Below are 17,049 nucleotides of genomic sequence, written 5' to 3'. Positions count from 1 at the left end.
GGTATTCCGGCCAGCTTCGGCCTCGGCCAAGCGAGTTACCGAACTTCATGGTCTCTCGTATGACATCGCCCATTCAAGGGGATGGTGGGAGGTAACGTTCAGCTTCGTCCTGTTTATTGCTAAGACTCAGAATCCTAGAGTGGCGGATACTCGATTCGACTCCTTCTGGATTTCTAGTCTTCGTACTGTAACTGATGACCCAGACCATCTCTTACTATGCCCAGTACCTCAAAAGAACAGCTGCAGCCCGTCCTTATGTACCAGCTCTATTCGTCAGCACAGGAAGGACTATGAGGAGGGTCACCAAGAACACAGTCTCTGCATGGATTCTTAGGGTCATTGACCTGGCCTTGAATCCAGACCCTCCTCCATCACGTCGCCCTAGAGCACATAGCTACGTCCCTGGCCTTCAAAAGAAATTTTTCAGTGACGCAGGTTCCTCAAGCTGGGGTGTGGAAACGTCAAACAACATTCACATCCCACTACCTGCAAGACGTGACCCACAGGAGACTCGATACGTTCGCTATCGACCCTGTGGTGGCTGCACAACAGCTGGTTTAAAACCTCAAGCTCCTTATTGAACAAGTAGCAGAAGGTTAAGGGTATTGTTACCCAGTCTTAGTCTGCATGAATGAAAAGGTTTGACTGGCCCTTATTCTTTTCTTCATCATCCCCTCTCTTGGGGAAAGCCGTATCCTGGGTTCTCTGCATAGCTGACCTCAAACCACTGCAGGTAAACCATGCTCCCTTGTGTTCCCAGTATTAAGATTAATATTGTTACGTCCCCATACCCTAATGAGGTGGTGTTGGGAGAGTCCTAGTCTACAAGTTTCCATTTAAAGAACTTCAGAACAACTTCCTAGGACGAGTCACACTTCTTCATACCTTCACACACAGCTTGTGTAGGCCGCAGTCCTTGCGTAGCAAGGTTCTAGCGAGGTGCAGGGACTCCTTATTTCTTGGGTGCTTAGACTCTCAAATAACAAGTCCCCGGGCAAAACCAAAAGCCAGACTGGCTGGGACGTCCACCCTTCCTAATGGGTGAGTCACCCCTATTAAATAGCGGGGTTTGTATTCCAGTTACGGAACAAATGACAAATTCGTAGATAATTTGTATTTTTCCTAACTATACAAACCTTAGCAATTTAACCAAACTTGCCCGCCAGCCCTATCCCCCTTGAAGTCCTACCTCCAAGCAAGGTGAGCTCAAGCACAGGTGTGTGAGAGGGGGGTTGGGGGGATGTTGTAGCAAGCTACCCTCCTCTACCCCCGCTAACTAGCGGTGTGGGTAGTAAACCCTCGTTGAAAATTAATGGCTCGTCATTTCAGCTACGCCGAAAGTAATACCCCTATTAAATAGCTAAGGTTTGTAAAGTTAGGAAAAGCACAAATTATATACGAATTTGTCATATTGAGGTTGATCTGTATCCCCATTACACCTCATTCCATGGCAAACGATATTATGTGGAGTCTCAATGCGAGTATTGTGAGGAACGGCCGTCCTTCGATTGGGAAAGATGTTCCCGTCATAAGAAACAACTCGAACGGAATCATTCCCCTTTCTCGTCTTTTTCTAGTAGTGTAGGCTTTGTTTTACCTTGATGACTGATATTCCCCATCTTGCGCTTTTCTTTTTTGAGTCCACTGGAGCTTCAGTTACAGAGAGTGACAGCCATGATTTAATTATTGATGATAATTTTGTGAATGCGTTATCAGCCCGCGTTATCAGCCCATGGGCCGAGCGATCATGAGTTACTTATGACAGATCCCCTGACTACAGCAACTGCACTTCCAGTGCCCGATCCAATGCCAATGTCCTTGGTCTCTTCTTATTTTGAATTACAAAGCATGCTGAGTGGTGAGCCCTTTATGGTGAAGTTTTTTTGGGATGACTCTTCATTTCGAAAGGTTTCACCTGTAAAAGTGTCAAAAGTCTTCACTCGTTTCCATTCACATGCAACACACTTGAGTTGAGATTGCCATTTCCCCATTACTGAGGCAGCTCTATTGGAAGGTCTGTATCTATGACCCACTCGTACTTATGAGCTGGACTTGCCCCATACACCCAGGGGTATTCGGCATTGCACTCCTCCGTGGGAATTCTCAGGAGTCGTCCCAGAATTCTCCAACTGATTATGATGATGTTGTTTGGACTGCTTCAGCAGTGTCCACAACTGGGACTTCGGTTTGACTGAATTACCTTATTGTTGTTTCTTTACCTTCTAAACAAACTGCTATGAAGATGAGAGAGACAACTATACATAGTGTTGGCTACATGTTCAGAAGCCCTGTCACATCTTTTGACTAACATGGCGGTACGCGCTGCGTTCCTGTGTGTGCTGACGTCACTGAATGCGCTGAATTTCAGCGGGCGATGGTATTCATCTGCTCAATATCCATACACCAGTTGTGTGTGATCTATAAACTATCTTGCTAGAATTACTTTTTTCCCTTTATGTACTGAAGATTCCAATAGAGAAACAATTTGCTTTATTTCTTTCATCTTATTGTTATCAAATTCATTATTCCACTGAGCTTGCCATTTTGTGGCCAAGAAATGCTTCAAGTGGGTTATATAATCCTTCCCGGGTAGTTTAAAAGTTTATTTTGGTAATTCGATTGCTGATTTAGCCACAGCATCTTCTTTTGCATCACCCAAAACCCAAACAGAGGCAGGAGTTCAACATATGTCTGTATTTACCCCACAAGAGTAAAATATGTCGAGGAGCTATTTTAATTTTCAATACCAATTGATTCTTATGAATGTAACCATTTAGGGCTTCTATGGTACTTCTTGAATCAGTATAAATCACAAACTTATGCTTGTCCTATCTTAAATTATTTTAATAATCTCAGTTACTAAAATAATGGCTGTTAGTTCAGAGAATTGACTAATTTTGTCTGGGGACACTGCAGCACTCCTAGCATCCATTGAAGATTTAGAGCCAGCAGTATAAATAGTATAATGAGGTCCTTTCCTTTGAATATGTTCTAAGGTATGTTGTTTATGGTGACTCAGAGTATATCTATGTTTCATGGACAAATAGAAAAGATGAGAGCATATTTTCTTTACTTTAAGGTCCAAGGTGGAGGAAATAGAGATGGCTGAATAGTGTTCATTCTGATATTGATAGATTGTAATACTGTAGCTTGTTTGCTCTTATTGGGAATGGATGTTCATGATAGTGTATGAATTTGTCACTAACTTTGTTGGAGAATTGGTGGATTAAATGATTAATGCACTCCGCATGGTTACAATATCTTGATGTAGGGGCAAGGGTGGTTCCCCACTTTCACATAGCACTGAGATATTTGGGGGAAGATCTAAAGGCTCCACTACTTAGTGTTAGAGCTCAAGTGTGTCTTGGATCTAAAGATTTCAAATTGGCTTCAGATCCTGATCCATATATTGGCCTCCCATGATCTATTCTTAATAATACCAATGCTTTATAGATCGTCAGTAAAGACGATTGCTTCACACCCCATATTGCATTAGACAACTTTTTCATAAGGTGTTGAGCATTTTTACATTTGGGTTTTGATGTAGGATACTTGAGCTTTCCAATTGACATGAGTATCAAATATTAATCCCAAAATTTTACCTTCTCTTTGAATAGGATTTGAGTGTTGTCTAATGTGAGGTTTATTTCTTGGTTTTGCTTCCATCTGATATTCTTGTAAAACATTATTGCTTGTCTTTTTGGCAGAAAGTCTGAAACCAACAGACGTAGTCCAAACTTCTATTTTCAGAATGGAATTGTTTAAGATTCTGTTTTGACGTGTAGGTTATTGGTAATCAGTGATTCATAATAATTGTTTGTTTTTAAATCCTCAGAAACTTTATCCCTCTTGATGAGTAACTGCCCTAATAGTTGTCTAACATTCACTCAGAATGGTGGTCTCTTACAGGGACTTTTATCTTATGATGGCGAACAAGCAGACCCTTACACTATACAGTATATTGGATGGTTTGAAATCCCTCTTTCCAGAGACTGTTTCACTGCATGTTTCAATACTGCTTTGTAGAATAATCAGAAATCTCTTTAAGTAACTATAGTTACTGGATTGAATAGCATAAGTAAAATAAGATAACGTTTTTGCATTTTGGAACTTGATAATTAAGTTTTTTATTTAGAATGAGACTGCAATTTCTTCCAGTAATTCGAGTTCAATCTATTCCAGGAGTTGAGTAAACAAATAGACGAGTATACAACTACGTATGAACCTGAGGACCAGCTAGAGTGGTCTCTTGTACTCGGGGAGATCAAGTCGTTTATAGACGCTGATAATTCGGTTAACGTTTTAGACATGGATTCAAACACCATCGTTCTGTCACACAGGTAAGGCTTATGCCCGTGACCCCTAATTGGTCAGGTGTGTTACGTACGGTTATCCAATATCCTGTAGGATTTTTCTATTGATAACGATTTCAGTAGACTACTTAAACACTATAGGAAAAATTTGATGAGCTTCCACCTTTGGGATTGAACTCTTACTGAAAATTCAAACTTTTTGTGGGATTTCCAGCGAATGTTTTTTTGATGAACAGGCTGACATGTCTTCATAGTTTATATATAACAGATCTATTTTGATGTTGTTACTGATCTTAAAATATTTTTGATTAATTTTTCATTCCCTTTCATGTAGATTAATTATTTCCTTTCCTCGCTGGGCTATTTTTCCTGATAATGTGAGCATTGTTCGAAAATAAATATTCAAAAAGTATTTATTTGGATGGAGCATTGTTAGAATGAAATTTATTCGCAAAGACAATTACTGTATATGAAATGATAATTATTTGAAATACAAAACATATACATGGCAAGAAAGAATATAGTGTACCTGTTTTTCCATGCCACAAGATGCTAAAAGTTGTAAGACGCACCCTATAATTAGCTTAGTAGTTATCGTGAAAAAGGAAATTGAGGATTTCTCAACATATCAGCAGTATTTCCTAGTCATCATCTCCACAGTGTAATTTTTCATCTGTCACAGTCAATTTTTATATTTTGGATGTATTATGAAATGTATATTAATATTGATTGGCTGTACACCAGATATCCCATTTTTTTTTTACATAACCAGTATATAAAGAACCACTAAATCATAGTTGCCACCACAATGGGTAACACATAACATGAGGTTCAGGGTTGAGGCATAGCTTGTGCAACAGGGCCTCTAGTAATCTAGCAGTATGCGTTTATCCTTTTATATTCTTTTTCTTTTACTCCGCATCAGTTTAATATTTCTTTTTCTGCTATATATTTTTTCACTAAATAGAAGTGATTCTATTATTTTCTTTAGGTCTTCCTTGCAAGGTTGTTAAAGCTCAAATAATTCTTTTATTTTTATATATTCCTGGCAAAAAAAAAAAAAATGGGTTAAATCTTCTTCCTCATTTATATTGTTTTGTTTAGCATACTGTATTAGTTTTAGCTCTGAAGTATATTACTTATGCAAATGTATTGTCATATATTTCTTCTTTAATTCATTTCTTCAACTTTCTCTATATTTCTAAGCTCACTTTACTTGACTTTCTAGTCAGTGTCCCAAGCTCTGGTTTTGGGATTTTATTTCTGTCTTGGTCATTCCTCATATTTGCCATATATCTCAATTTAATTCCTATAAGTACTTTGCTGGTTGTTTCCACCAAATACCTTCTTTTTCTTGACTGCCCAGGATTATTGTTTTCAGTATTAATTTCTTCCTATTAACCCTTTTACCCCCAAAGGACGTACTGGTACGTTTCACAAAAGCCATCCCTTTACCCCCATGGACGTACCGGTACGTCCTCGCAAAAAAATGCTATAAAAATTTTTTTTTCATATTTTTGATAATTTTTTGAGAAAATTCAGACATTTTCCAAGAGAATGAGACCAACCTGACCTCTCTATGACAAAAATTAAGGCTGTTAGAGCAATTAAAAGAATATATACTGCAAAATGTGCTGAGAAAAAAATAACCCCCTGGGGGTTAAGGGTTGGAAATTTCCAAATAGCCTGGGGGTAAAAAGCTTAAAGTACCTTTAATGTACTGCAGCTTCCCATCCATCACCTTTGTTTACATAGAGGATGCCCTTATCTCTCCCCTTATAGCATTAGCTGTACTTTCAGTGGCACCTAATATTTTCCCATATACCCCATTCTCTACCCTTGTGGTTTCTCTACTTCTGTTTCCGTCAAATTTATACTATTTGATCCATACAAAATAGATGGTAATGGAATACTTTTCCAAAACATTTTTATATATTAATACTTGATGACAACTTTTCTCTATAACTGAAAATGTTAAGTTAACTAGGTTTTGTGCTTTTTTATCATTACCTTTTTCTAAGTTTTAAATATGTTCCTATTACCATGTTGAATTTTCTACAACTTTCATTCCTTCTATGTGATCTTGTTTTTCTTTCTTGTTGTACATAACATTTTTATTTTTATTTTTTTTTTACCCACATTTTTACCAGTTTCTACTAAAAGATGAATGTTATTCTCTATATCTTCTGCAAAGAATTGTGATCCTATATATACTGCCTGATTTTTAAAACCACATCTTTCCTCTTCTAGTATCTTCATAACTATATATGTAATTAGCTTAAAAAGTGAAGCTGAGCCTGGTTAACCCTGTTTTATTCCACTCGTAACCTCTATTCCTTGTTCTATATCTTCCCCTAAGTCCGTGTTTGTTGAATCTCCTTGGTAAATGTTTGCAATAGCATCTATAATTTTGTTGTGGGTTCTGTATTTAAAGAAAAATAATATTAATACCTCTCTATTTATTGAATCAAAGGCTTTACTAAAATCTATAGCAGTTATTATAAGGGGTTTATTATTTTTAAACTGTAGTGTTAAAATGTCTTCTATTCTACCTCCTCTTGTAAATCCAGCTTGGCATTCATACCTTCCTCATTCATTCTTAGGTGATTTTGTATTTCCTCTTTCATCATCATCATGAATATCTTAAATGAAATATTCAATAGAGCTATAGGTCTTTGGTCATTGATCTTCTTTTCTTTTTGATGATATTTGTTCTTGACCTCTTCCAAGTATTTGTTTTTTCTTCTTCATCTAACTTTTTTTGACAATATTTCTGTAGGGTTTCAAGACATGTTTTGTTCTTTCCTAGTGCCTTATAGAGCTTGCAAAGCAGAACCCAGTTGCAATGAGTGCGACTGTATTTTAACTATAAAAAATTTGTTTAGTGTTTGCAAAGCTTTTAAAAGAGATTTATATTTTGGTGAGAAAAATTTTATTGACATTTTTTCAGACTTAGTTTTTAGGATTTTAACTCTTTTCTTAAGTAAAATAAAATATGTTTGTTCCAACACGGTTACTTACCTAGAACTACCTTCTTAGGAGTTACTGGTTAACGCTACCTAACCGACCAGCTTTTTGTATAGTTTACCCCCCTCTTCCCGTTTTCTACGGGGTCAACCTCTGGCAGTGTGGTACGTGCCCTGAGGCGACCCGGGGTCGGGCAGCATGCTAGCTCAGGTCGAATCGCCAGTAAGTTTCTGGTCGTGACGCGATAAACATCTCGCCGCGCTCTCTCTTACCTTGTGTGGCCCATTGTGTCCCCCAATCCTTTGTGCTTACCGCGTGTTACCCATGTGTTTCCCTTTCACTTTCCCTTTGCATCCTTGTGTCTCTTGGTGTGTTAGCTTTGAGTTATGGAGCATCCTCGTTGTTGCCCTGGGTCTGTGACTGGGAAGTCTTGCGGGGCTTTCCTTTCCAAGCCGGAGGTTGATCCCCACTCCTTGTGCTCCACGTGTAGGGGAAAAGCGTGTTCCCCTACCTCAACGTGCCCGGAGTGTGCTAATTGGACTGAGATCCAGTGGGTGCTCTTCGGAACGAAGAAGAAGAAGGCAGCTAAGAAGTCGCCTAAGGAATCCTGCATATCTTCGCCTGTGGGTTCTCCAGACGCCTCGGCAGACCGTAGCGCCCGTCCTTCTTCCCCTACCCAGCGTAGGGGACGAGGTAAGTCCGTTGCGGGGAAGAGGCCCATTGCCCTTCCCCAAGAGTCTGATATTCCTGTGAGGGAAGTGTCCAGTGTGGGGCAGGCATGTGTGGGGCCTGAGTGTAGTGCGGAAGTGTGGGTAGGAGGCGAGGGCCTGGTGCCCGCAGGTCCCGTCGCCTCGGAAGATCCAATGTGGGGTAGGCCGAGTGCCGATACTTCCCCTGCCTCGCAGCCTGTTTCAGGTGCGTCAACCGCCGGGGGAGACACGGAAGAAGGTAGTTCGTCGTCTTCGGACCCCACCACGTGGGTGGCCCCTAGGACTCCCTTCAGGTCTCCCGTTAGAGGAGAAGAAGATGTAGAGCAATGGCTCTGTAAAGGGCTCGCGAGGTCCCCTCCGGCTCCCTCGGCTACGCTACCCCCCGTGTTTCTGCAACCGCCCACACCTGAGAAACGACGTGAATTTCCCCCCGCAGTCTTGGACGTGTCGGCCGGTCGGAGGGCTCCGTCCTCATCCTCGTCATCGTCGTTGTCATCGGACTCTTCTTCTTCTTCGTCATCAGAGGACGAGGACAGGAACCTTAGCAAGAGGAAGAGAGAAAAATCTCGCAAGAAGAAGAAGTCTCAATCCCGCTCGAGGCATGGTAGGAAAAGGTCGAAGTCCTATAAAAAGAAAGCGAAGAGGAGTAGGTCCAAGGACTGGGTGAATTTCACAGTGCCCAGAGCAAGCTGTTTAGGTTTTCCACAGCCGCGGCCGCTTCCGGGTGGCTCCCTAGAGCCTCGCCTTCTTTGTGTCACCCTCCTATCTCCTCCTTCGGACCAGCCGCCCGGCAATAGGGCTCGAACCGGGACCTCCGTGTAGTGTTTAACCTGACGGTAGCCTCCGCCCCTTCTTCCTTTAGGAAGGATATAAGGAGTATGAAGGAAGGCTTAGCGTCGACCACGGGCACCTTGGAGGCCTTCCTTTAGCACTAAGGGCGCCCGTCGGTCCGCATGGATCCCCCATCCACGGAGCCCCCCGTGGAACAAGGTACTCCCATGACGGATGCCTTCGTATCCACGGGGCAGCCCATACCACTGGCAGGCTCGGAGGGCGTTGGTACTCCCATGACGGATGCCTGTGTCCCCACGGGACAGCCCATACCACTGGCAGGCTCGGAGGGCGTTGGTACTCCCATGACGGATGCCTTCGTCCCCACGGGGCTGCCCATACCACTGGCAGGCTCGGAGGGCGTTGCTTTTCCCACTTTCACGGCGTACCCCCGTACGGAGGAACTGGTGACGGAAGACCTGGTGGAAGGAGGGAAGTGCTCGACTGACGACATCTCCTCCTACCGTAAGGTTCTAGCCCTTATTCGGAGGCATCACCGGTTGGATGAGCCCAAGCCCTCAGCTGCAAAGGCCGTTCTAGCCGGACTATCCAGGATGATTGACAGTCCGGTACAACAAAAGCCATCTTTGTCTCTCCCTCTCGCTCTAGACATGAAGTTGGGGATGGAGCAGATTGACGAATACTTAGCAGGACTAGCAGAGGCCCCCAGAAGCCAGAGTTCCTCCAAGCTTCTTTCGGGCCTGAAATCCCAGAAGCGCTTTTACGTTCCCGAAGGGCATCGCGGTGGTCCCCGTGCGGTAGAAGCAGCGGTAACCGCGCTGAACCAGGGAGCCTCAGAAGACAGGGCATCCACTGCCCCCGTGTGCTTTTCCCCATCGGAAGCATCTATGATGGAGGACATGGCTCAGGACCTGGTCTACGTGTCCTCCTGGTTAGATTGGTGGTCGTGCGCTTTGGTGGGGTTTCAGGCATCACACGACCTCTCCCTCCCAGAAAATCAGGCCTTGCTGAGGGATCTTGTTAGCTCTGGAGGCAAGGCTTTTAAGTTTTTATCGTCCCAGTCTGTCGGTGGCTTCGAACTGGGTCCTGAGGAAAAGGGATACAGTACTGAGCAAACTACTGTAGTGCGAAAGTTGCCGGACAGGGAAGCAAGGAGGCTGAGGAATTCCTCCGTGTGGGGGAATGACATTTTCCCCATCAATTTGGTGGAAAATACTATGGAGAAGGTGAGGAAAGTGAGAGAAGCGGAGCCTAGGCCCCCCCCTATGAGGAAGGGCACGTTTAGGAGAGCCCCAACAGATGTCCCTCACCCCTCACAGGCCACACCCTTGCTGCCCCGAAGAGAACCTCCTTCAGCCCCTTGGCTTCAAGCCTCGCAGCAGCCCACCCTTAGGGCCACCGCAGGCCCTCAGTCAGCCTACAGACCCTCCTACGGTAACACTAGGAGAGGTAGATCTGGCCGCTCCTCCAGAAGAAGGTAGGAAGAGAGGCCCCCTACTCCCTCAGGAGCCCCTAGTAGGGGGATGCCTCAGACATTTTTGGCAAGCAATGCGGGATCTCGGTGCAGATCCCTGGACGGTGACGGTCCCGTTCCTAGAAGAACCTCCCCCTCTCATCCCAGCCCAGAGGGCCGAATGGCTGGTTCCAAAGGACCCCTTGAAGAGGATGGCGCTACAAGAGGAAGGAGCGTCCATGATCGACAAGGGAGCTTTGGAGACAGTGGAGAACCCCGGCCCGGGTTTCTTCAGCAGGCTCTTCCTTGTGGAGAAATCGACAGGAGGGTGGAGGCCAGTCATAGATCTCTCAGCCCTCAACAAGTTCGTATTAAAGACGGATTTCAAGATGGATACCCCCAAGACAGTGATCGCAGCCTTGAGGGAGGGGGATTTCCTCATGTCTCTCGACCTCAAGGATGCCTATTTTCAAATCCCCGTGCACCCCTCCAGCCGGAAGTTCCTCAGAATCAAGTGGGAGTCCAGTGTCCTGCAGTTCAAAACCCTGTGCTTCGGCCTCTCGACAGCCCCGCAAGTGTTCACGAGAGTGTTCGCCGCGATCTCGGCGTGGGCACACGAGAAAGGCATTCGACTACTCAGGTACCTGGATGACTGGTTGCCGCTTTCTGCCTCAAGGGAACAACTGAAGTAGCAAGGCGTTATGTTGCTCGACCTCTGCAAGGTGTTAGGGATCACGGTCAACCTAGGGAAGTCCCAGCTAGTCCCCAGCACCAGGATGACTTACTTGGGGATGGTCCTGGACACCCAGTTAGTAAGGGCCTTCCCCTCAGAGGAGAGGTTAGCCAACCTAGAACGTATCCTTCAACCCTTCCTGATGGGACAACCCAGGAGGGCCAAGGACTAGCAGAAGTTACTGGGTCATCTGGTTTCACTGGAAAAATTAGTACCGCAAGGGAGGCTCAGGCTCCGCTCGGTACAGTGGAATCTGAAGGAGTCGTGTACCCAAGGCAAGGAGCCCCACAAAATAGTCCCAGTCCTCCCGAAGACGAGAGAGACCCTTCTTTGGTGGAACATCAGGTCGAACACAGAGAAGGGAATGCCCTTCGCCTCCGACCCCCCGGAGATGCTCCTAGAAAAAACAGCAAAACAGTTCCCCGCGGGAACGCTATCCACTATATGCACAAAGGCAGGCATGCCAACATAACTGAGCCTTAATGATACATAACACTGATACCATAGTATAAAAATAATAATGATACGCTAAAGTTGAAAGCATATAATCGGTGTAAAGGTAAAATTCTCCTAAAAAGTTTGAACGAATAACAATGAAAGGAATAACGAACGAACTAGCGAGAAAGGGCAGGACCGTGGAACCATGAACGGTTAGAACGGGAACGCTATTCACTATAAATCACTTCTGAATTAATAAAACAAAGGCTACACTGCCCATTCACGCTTAAAACTCATGGATAAAGTACTTAACTTCGATGGAGTAACTTGGGATTCCGCCATTGATGCGTAGAAAAGGGAAAATAATCCAAAAAACACCGAGGTAAACACAACCAACTTAATGTTAAGTTGGTTGTGGGTAGAGTTAGTAGTACTAGTCTGCGCGGCAGGGGAGGTTGAACCGCACCTCACTATTGAGGGATTTTGAAGAGGAGACATCTAAATGGTATGAGACCTCTGGTGAAATTACGCCCTAGATTATACGGACACCAATAGGTGAGCGAGCTATTTCAACCTAGCATTCCTATGCATTTTTTCTCTGGTAATATTTTAGCAGTTATATTCCTTAGAAATGGTGCTATAGGAGCATTTCACTGGCCAGCACAGGTTGAGCCCAGAAAATGGTTTTTAGAATAATTGTTTTCAAATAATTCTCATGATACAACTTGGGCATATAGTATCTTGCTTTTCCAACTAAGGTTATTGGTTTGTCAGTAATAATAATGATAATCAAAAGAAATCAAGTTAATTAAATGTCATAGACATTACATTATACTTCACTGTCCTTTTACTTGCTATTAGCATGCAGTGTCTAGTTGTATAAACCTGCAGCTGAAATATATATATATCATAATGCTCCAGCCAAATACTGGACTTCAGTTATGACTGCTCCCAGTTTTTTATGACTTTGTTGATTGAATTTCTAGGTTTTTATTAGAAAGAATTCATCATAAAAGATTTTCATTACTGTACAATATTTTTTATTTTGTCCTTTTCTCAATTACAGGTTGAGTGGGCACAATACACCTCCCTTAGAGAAGACGCCTATGATGAATTTAACGTTACAAGAAATATTGATAGTTGGCAATTGTAATGACCAGGTAAGAATTTAGATTTTACTGTTTGCAGTCTCTGCTCTTCACATTTATTAATGTTTATTTCATAATTTTCTTTCCAAATAAAATTTGCCCTTTTTAAATCTTGTTAAAAGATGAAAGGGACATAATTATAAATATAGAGATTATGTCTTTGTGGACGTAGACAAGAAAAGGCAGTTGATGGAGGAAAGAAATAAAGGATAAAAAAAGAATATGAAGTGAGCAGGAACGGTGATGGTCCCTTGTCAGTGATAGATGTAAAGTATTTAGGTAAAAAGATAGAAATAAGTTTACAAAGTGAATGTCTAAACCTCTTAGGAGAAAGTTTGGTTAACAGAGTTCAATGTCAAACACTTTTAACCCTTTTACCCCCAGGCTATTTGGAAATTTCCAACCCTTAATCCCTAGGGGGTTATTTTTTTCCTAGCACATTTTGCAGTATATATATTTTTTTTTAAATTGCTCTAACAGCCTTAATTTTTGTCATAGAGAGGTCAGGTTGGTCTCATTCTCTTGGAAAATGCCTGAATTTTCTCAAAAAAAATTATAAAAAATATGAAAAAGAAATTTTTATAGCATTTTTTTGCAAGGACGTACCGGTACGTCCATAGGGGTAAAGGGATGGCTTTTGTGAAACATACCAGTACATCCTTTGGGGGTAAAAGGGTTATGAAGGCCTTGGGGATATCAGGGGGATGACATATGGTTCTCTGAAGTCCTGCAAACAAAATGACCAAATATGAGTTAAAGAGTAGAAAAAAATAACAACATAAAAGTCTTAGTAGCCAAGTTTATCTCAATAACTGTGGTTAGAACCTTGTTGGCTGGAATTCTCAAATGCAAATCAAAGAGAAATGTTATTAGATTAGTCCATCTACATTTGACAGCACATACTTTAGAATAACTCACAAATTGGAGGCAGTGGTCAAGATATGTGAGGAGGAGGAAGATTTGTAACAAAGATTCAAGCACAAAATCAGGAGATAATCACGAACATTTGTTTGGTTACGCTTACGTTAGGAGTTTATTGAAAGATCATAGGTTAGAAAGCTCATTGTGTTGGTGGCAACACACTTGGTAAAGATGAAAGAAAGCTGATGAAAATGTTCTGATACAAATGTTTTCAGGTATGCAGTACCTTGAAAAGAAAGACTAGTTAGTGAAAGAGTTTAGAACAGATAGAAGAGCAAGTTAAAGGTACATATGGCGAGAAGGGGAATGGTCATTATATGGTTGAAGTGAAAAAGAAAAGGTAATTTTGAAATGGAAGTGAGAATGATAAATATGAAGATTGAAGGAATTCTTTTAAAAAAGCACCAGCATGTAAGGAGTACCTGATATGATGAGGTCACAAGGTCAGTTTGGAGTATTTGTAAATAAAGGCAAGCCAGACTAGAGAATAAAAATGTAGAATGTGGTATGAGGACATGGAAAGTTCAGTGAAGGAAAAAGGAAATTTTAATGAAAAAATCTATTCCTATATTTGATGATCATATTGCTTTGTTTTCCAAGCTTCACTTTTGTCCCCGCTATTCCAAAAGGCTAAAAAATATCCTATTTTCTTCCCTTCAAGGCAATATCTGGTCATTAATGGCCACTCATCTTTAGTCGAAGTCAAAACTAATATCCTATCCTGACATCATTAATCAGTGGTGGTCATATATACATAAATATATATACATATGTATTATAGCCACGGGAGGAAAAATAAAAAGACTTGATTGGAGTTCGTTCTTTTGTTCATTAGGGACATTAACAAACTCAACAATGAGAATACATATGCAAAGACATCGTAGTTATACAGGAGAAGGGGATACTACAGCTGTCAGTTTTCCTTCCAAGGCTATTATGTATTTTATATTCATCACATGTCATCTTTCATGATTTCTACACATAAATAAATATATATGTAATAGAACCATAGGAAAAACGAAAAAGAAAATATAAGTTTAAATCCTGACTAGTTTAGTGTTCCTTCTTCAGAGGACTGATTTATTAAGAGAGGGCTTTTTACAGCTTGGTACAGTGAGAGTTCAAACATACGTACAGGTGATTGCAGAACAATATGTTCCTTCTTCAGAGGACTGATTTATTAAGAGAGGGCTTTTTACAGCTTGGTACAGTGAGAGTTCAAACATACGTACAGGTGATTGCAGAACAATATGTTCCTTCTTCAGAGGACTGATTTATTAAGAGAGGGCATTTTACAGCTTGGTACAGTGAGAGTTCAAACATACGTACAGGTGATTGCAGAACAATATGTTTCTTCTTCAGAGGACTGATTTATTAAGAGAGGGCTTTTTACAGCTTGGTACAGTGAGAGTTCAAACATACGTACAGGTGATTGCAGAACAATTTGTTTCTTCTTCAGAGGACTGATTTATTAAGAGAGGGCATTTTACAGCTTGGTACAGTGAGAGTTCAAACATACGTACAGGTGATTGCAGAACAATATGTTCCTTCTTCAGAGGACTGATTTATTAAGAGAGGGCTTTTTACAGCTTGGTACAGTGAGAGTTCAAACATACGTACAAGTGATTGCAGAACAATATGTTCCTTCTTCAGAGGACTGATTTATTAAGAGAGGGCTTTTTACAGCTTGGTACAGTGAGAGTTCAAACATACGTACAGGTGATTGCAGAACAATACTTCACTGACAAACAAACTACCAGGGTTTATATTCTCAGGTGTGTGTATGAGTGAGTTTTTTTTTATCATTAGCCAAGTGTCAGGTGGGGTAATTTAATATTGCAGGTAATTTTTTTCTTTTGCCTTGTCCATATAAATGCATAAACGTAATCATACATATATACCTGTTTGCATGCAAATGCATATACATAGTATACATAGATGTATGCACACCCATATACATGTTTACACACATGGTTATCAGGCATATACATACTTGTGCATATATAACCCTATCAGCATAAACATATCATAACATGTATATATACATATCAATGCATGTGTGTGTGTGTCATGAAGATTTTTTTCTGTAAAGGGAAACATTTAAAATGGACATGGAAAAGCACAATGGAGAAATGAAAAACCAAATAGATTTTATCACTTTTACCCCCAAAGGACGTACTGGTACGTTTCACAAAAGCCATCCCTTTACCCCCATGGACGTACCGGTACGTCCTTGCAAAAAAATGCTATAAAGAATTTTTTTTTTCATATTTTCGATAATTTTTTGAGAAAATTCAGGCATTTTCCAAGAGAATGAGACCAACCTGACCTCTCTATGACAAAATTTAAGGCTGTTAGAGCAATTTAAAAGAAATATACTGCAAAATGTGCTGGGAAAAAAATAACCCCCTGGGGGTTAAGGGTTGGAAATTTCCAAATAGCCTGGGGGTAAAAGGGTTATTATCAATGAAAAAGATTTAGTTGAAGATGTAACAGTGTTAAATAAGTTAAAGTCGAGAGACCATAGAATGTTGAGTAGCAAAATTTTGTTTAGATCTAAGAAAAGAGTAAATTCAATTTTAAGAAAGAAAATAAACACTCCTGTAATAAGATAACAATTCTGATGAGTTTACTTTAGCAAAACAAAATATGTACCCCCAGCTACATTATTATTATTACTTGCTAAGCTACAACCCTAATTGGAAAAGCTGGATGCTATAAGCTCAGGGGCCCCAATAGGGAAAATAGCCCAGTGAGGAAAGGAAACAAGGAAAAATCAAATATTTTAAGAATAGTGACATTAAAATAAATATTTTCTACATAAACTATAAAAACGTAACAAAACAAGAGGAAGAGAAATAAGATAGAATAGTGTGCCCGAGTGTACTCTCAAGTAAGAGAACTCTTACCCAAGACTAGAGAACAATGGTTTGATTTTGGAGTGTCCTTCTCCTCGAAAAGCTGCTTACCATAGCTAAAGAGTCTCTACTACCCTTACCAAGAGCATAGCACTGACAATAACAGTGCTGTAGTTAACCCCTTGGATGAAGAAGAATTGTTTAATAATCTCAGTGTTGTCAGTTGTATGAGGACAGAGGAGAATCTGTAAAGAATAGGCCAGACTATTCAGTGTATGTGTAGGCAAAGGGAAAGTGAACCGTAACCAGAGAGAAGGATCCAATGTAGTACTGTCTGGCTAGGCAAGACCCCATAACTCTCTAGCAGTAGTATCTCAATGGATGGCTGGTGCCTTGGCCAATCTACTACATGATGGAATGGAAGCAAATAAAGAAGTAATGAACAGTAACCTAACAAAATTTGTATTGGAATCAATACAAGAGATTGGTGGAAAAGTTCCGAAACAAGATCAAGGAAAACTATTAGAAAAAACCAAAATCTTTATAAAGTAAAATCCAAGAGAGGTGAAATAGAATTAGCAGTTGTTCCGACACAGAGACTTAAGAGATCCTGATCACGTGGGAAGCACGTGGAACCAAACACAAAGGGAATCGCACGGAGTATGAGGAGCGTCGTGAAGCACGTGTGCTCACGAACCGACCAGAAAACTTACTGG

The 17,049-nt window shown here is 41.3% G+C and overlaps 1 protein-coding gene across 3 annotated transcripts in view; it reads left to right on the top strand.

Annotated features, from left to right (window-relative positions):
- The window catches only part of LOC137625788 (protein SCAI-like), a 156,202-nt gene that overhangs the window by 72,919 nt on the left and 66,234 nt on the right, over positions 1–17,049 (top strand). For all 3 annotated transcript variants that reach the window (XM_068356678.1, XM_068356679.1, XM_068356677.1), the window contains exons 5-6: positions 4,183–4,340; positions 12,473–12,566. In XM_068356678.1, coding sequence (XP_068212779.1) covers positions 4,183–4,340; positions 12,473–12,566 — 252 coding nt within the window. The remainder of the gene's footprint in view (positions 1–4,182; positions 4,341–12,472; positions 12,567–17,049) is intronic.

This window comes from Palaemon carinicauda, chromosome 32, assembly GCF_036898095.1.
Source record: "Palaemon carinicauda isolate YSFRI2023 chromosome 32, ASM3689809v2, whole genome shotgun sequence".
Taxonomy (NCBI): domain Eukaryota; kingdom Metazoa; phylum Arthropoda; class Malacostraca; order Decapoda; family Palaemonidae; genus Palaemon; species Palaemon carinicauda.
This window is presented reverse-complemented; position numbering and strand designations above follow the sequence as displayed.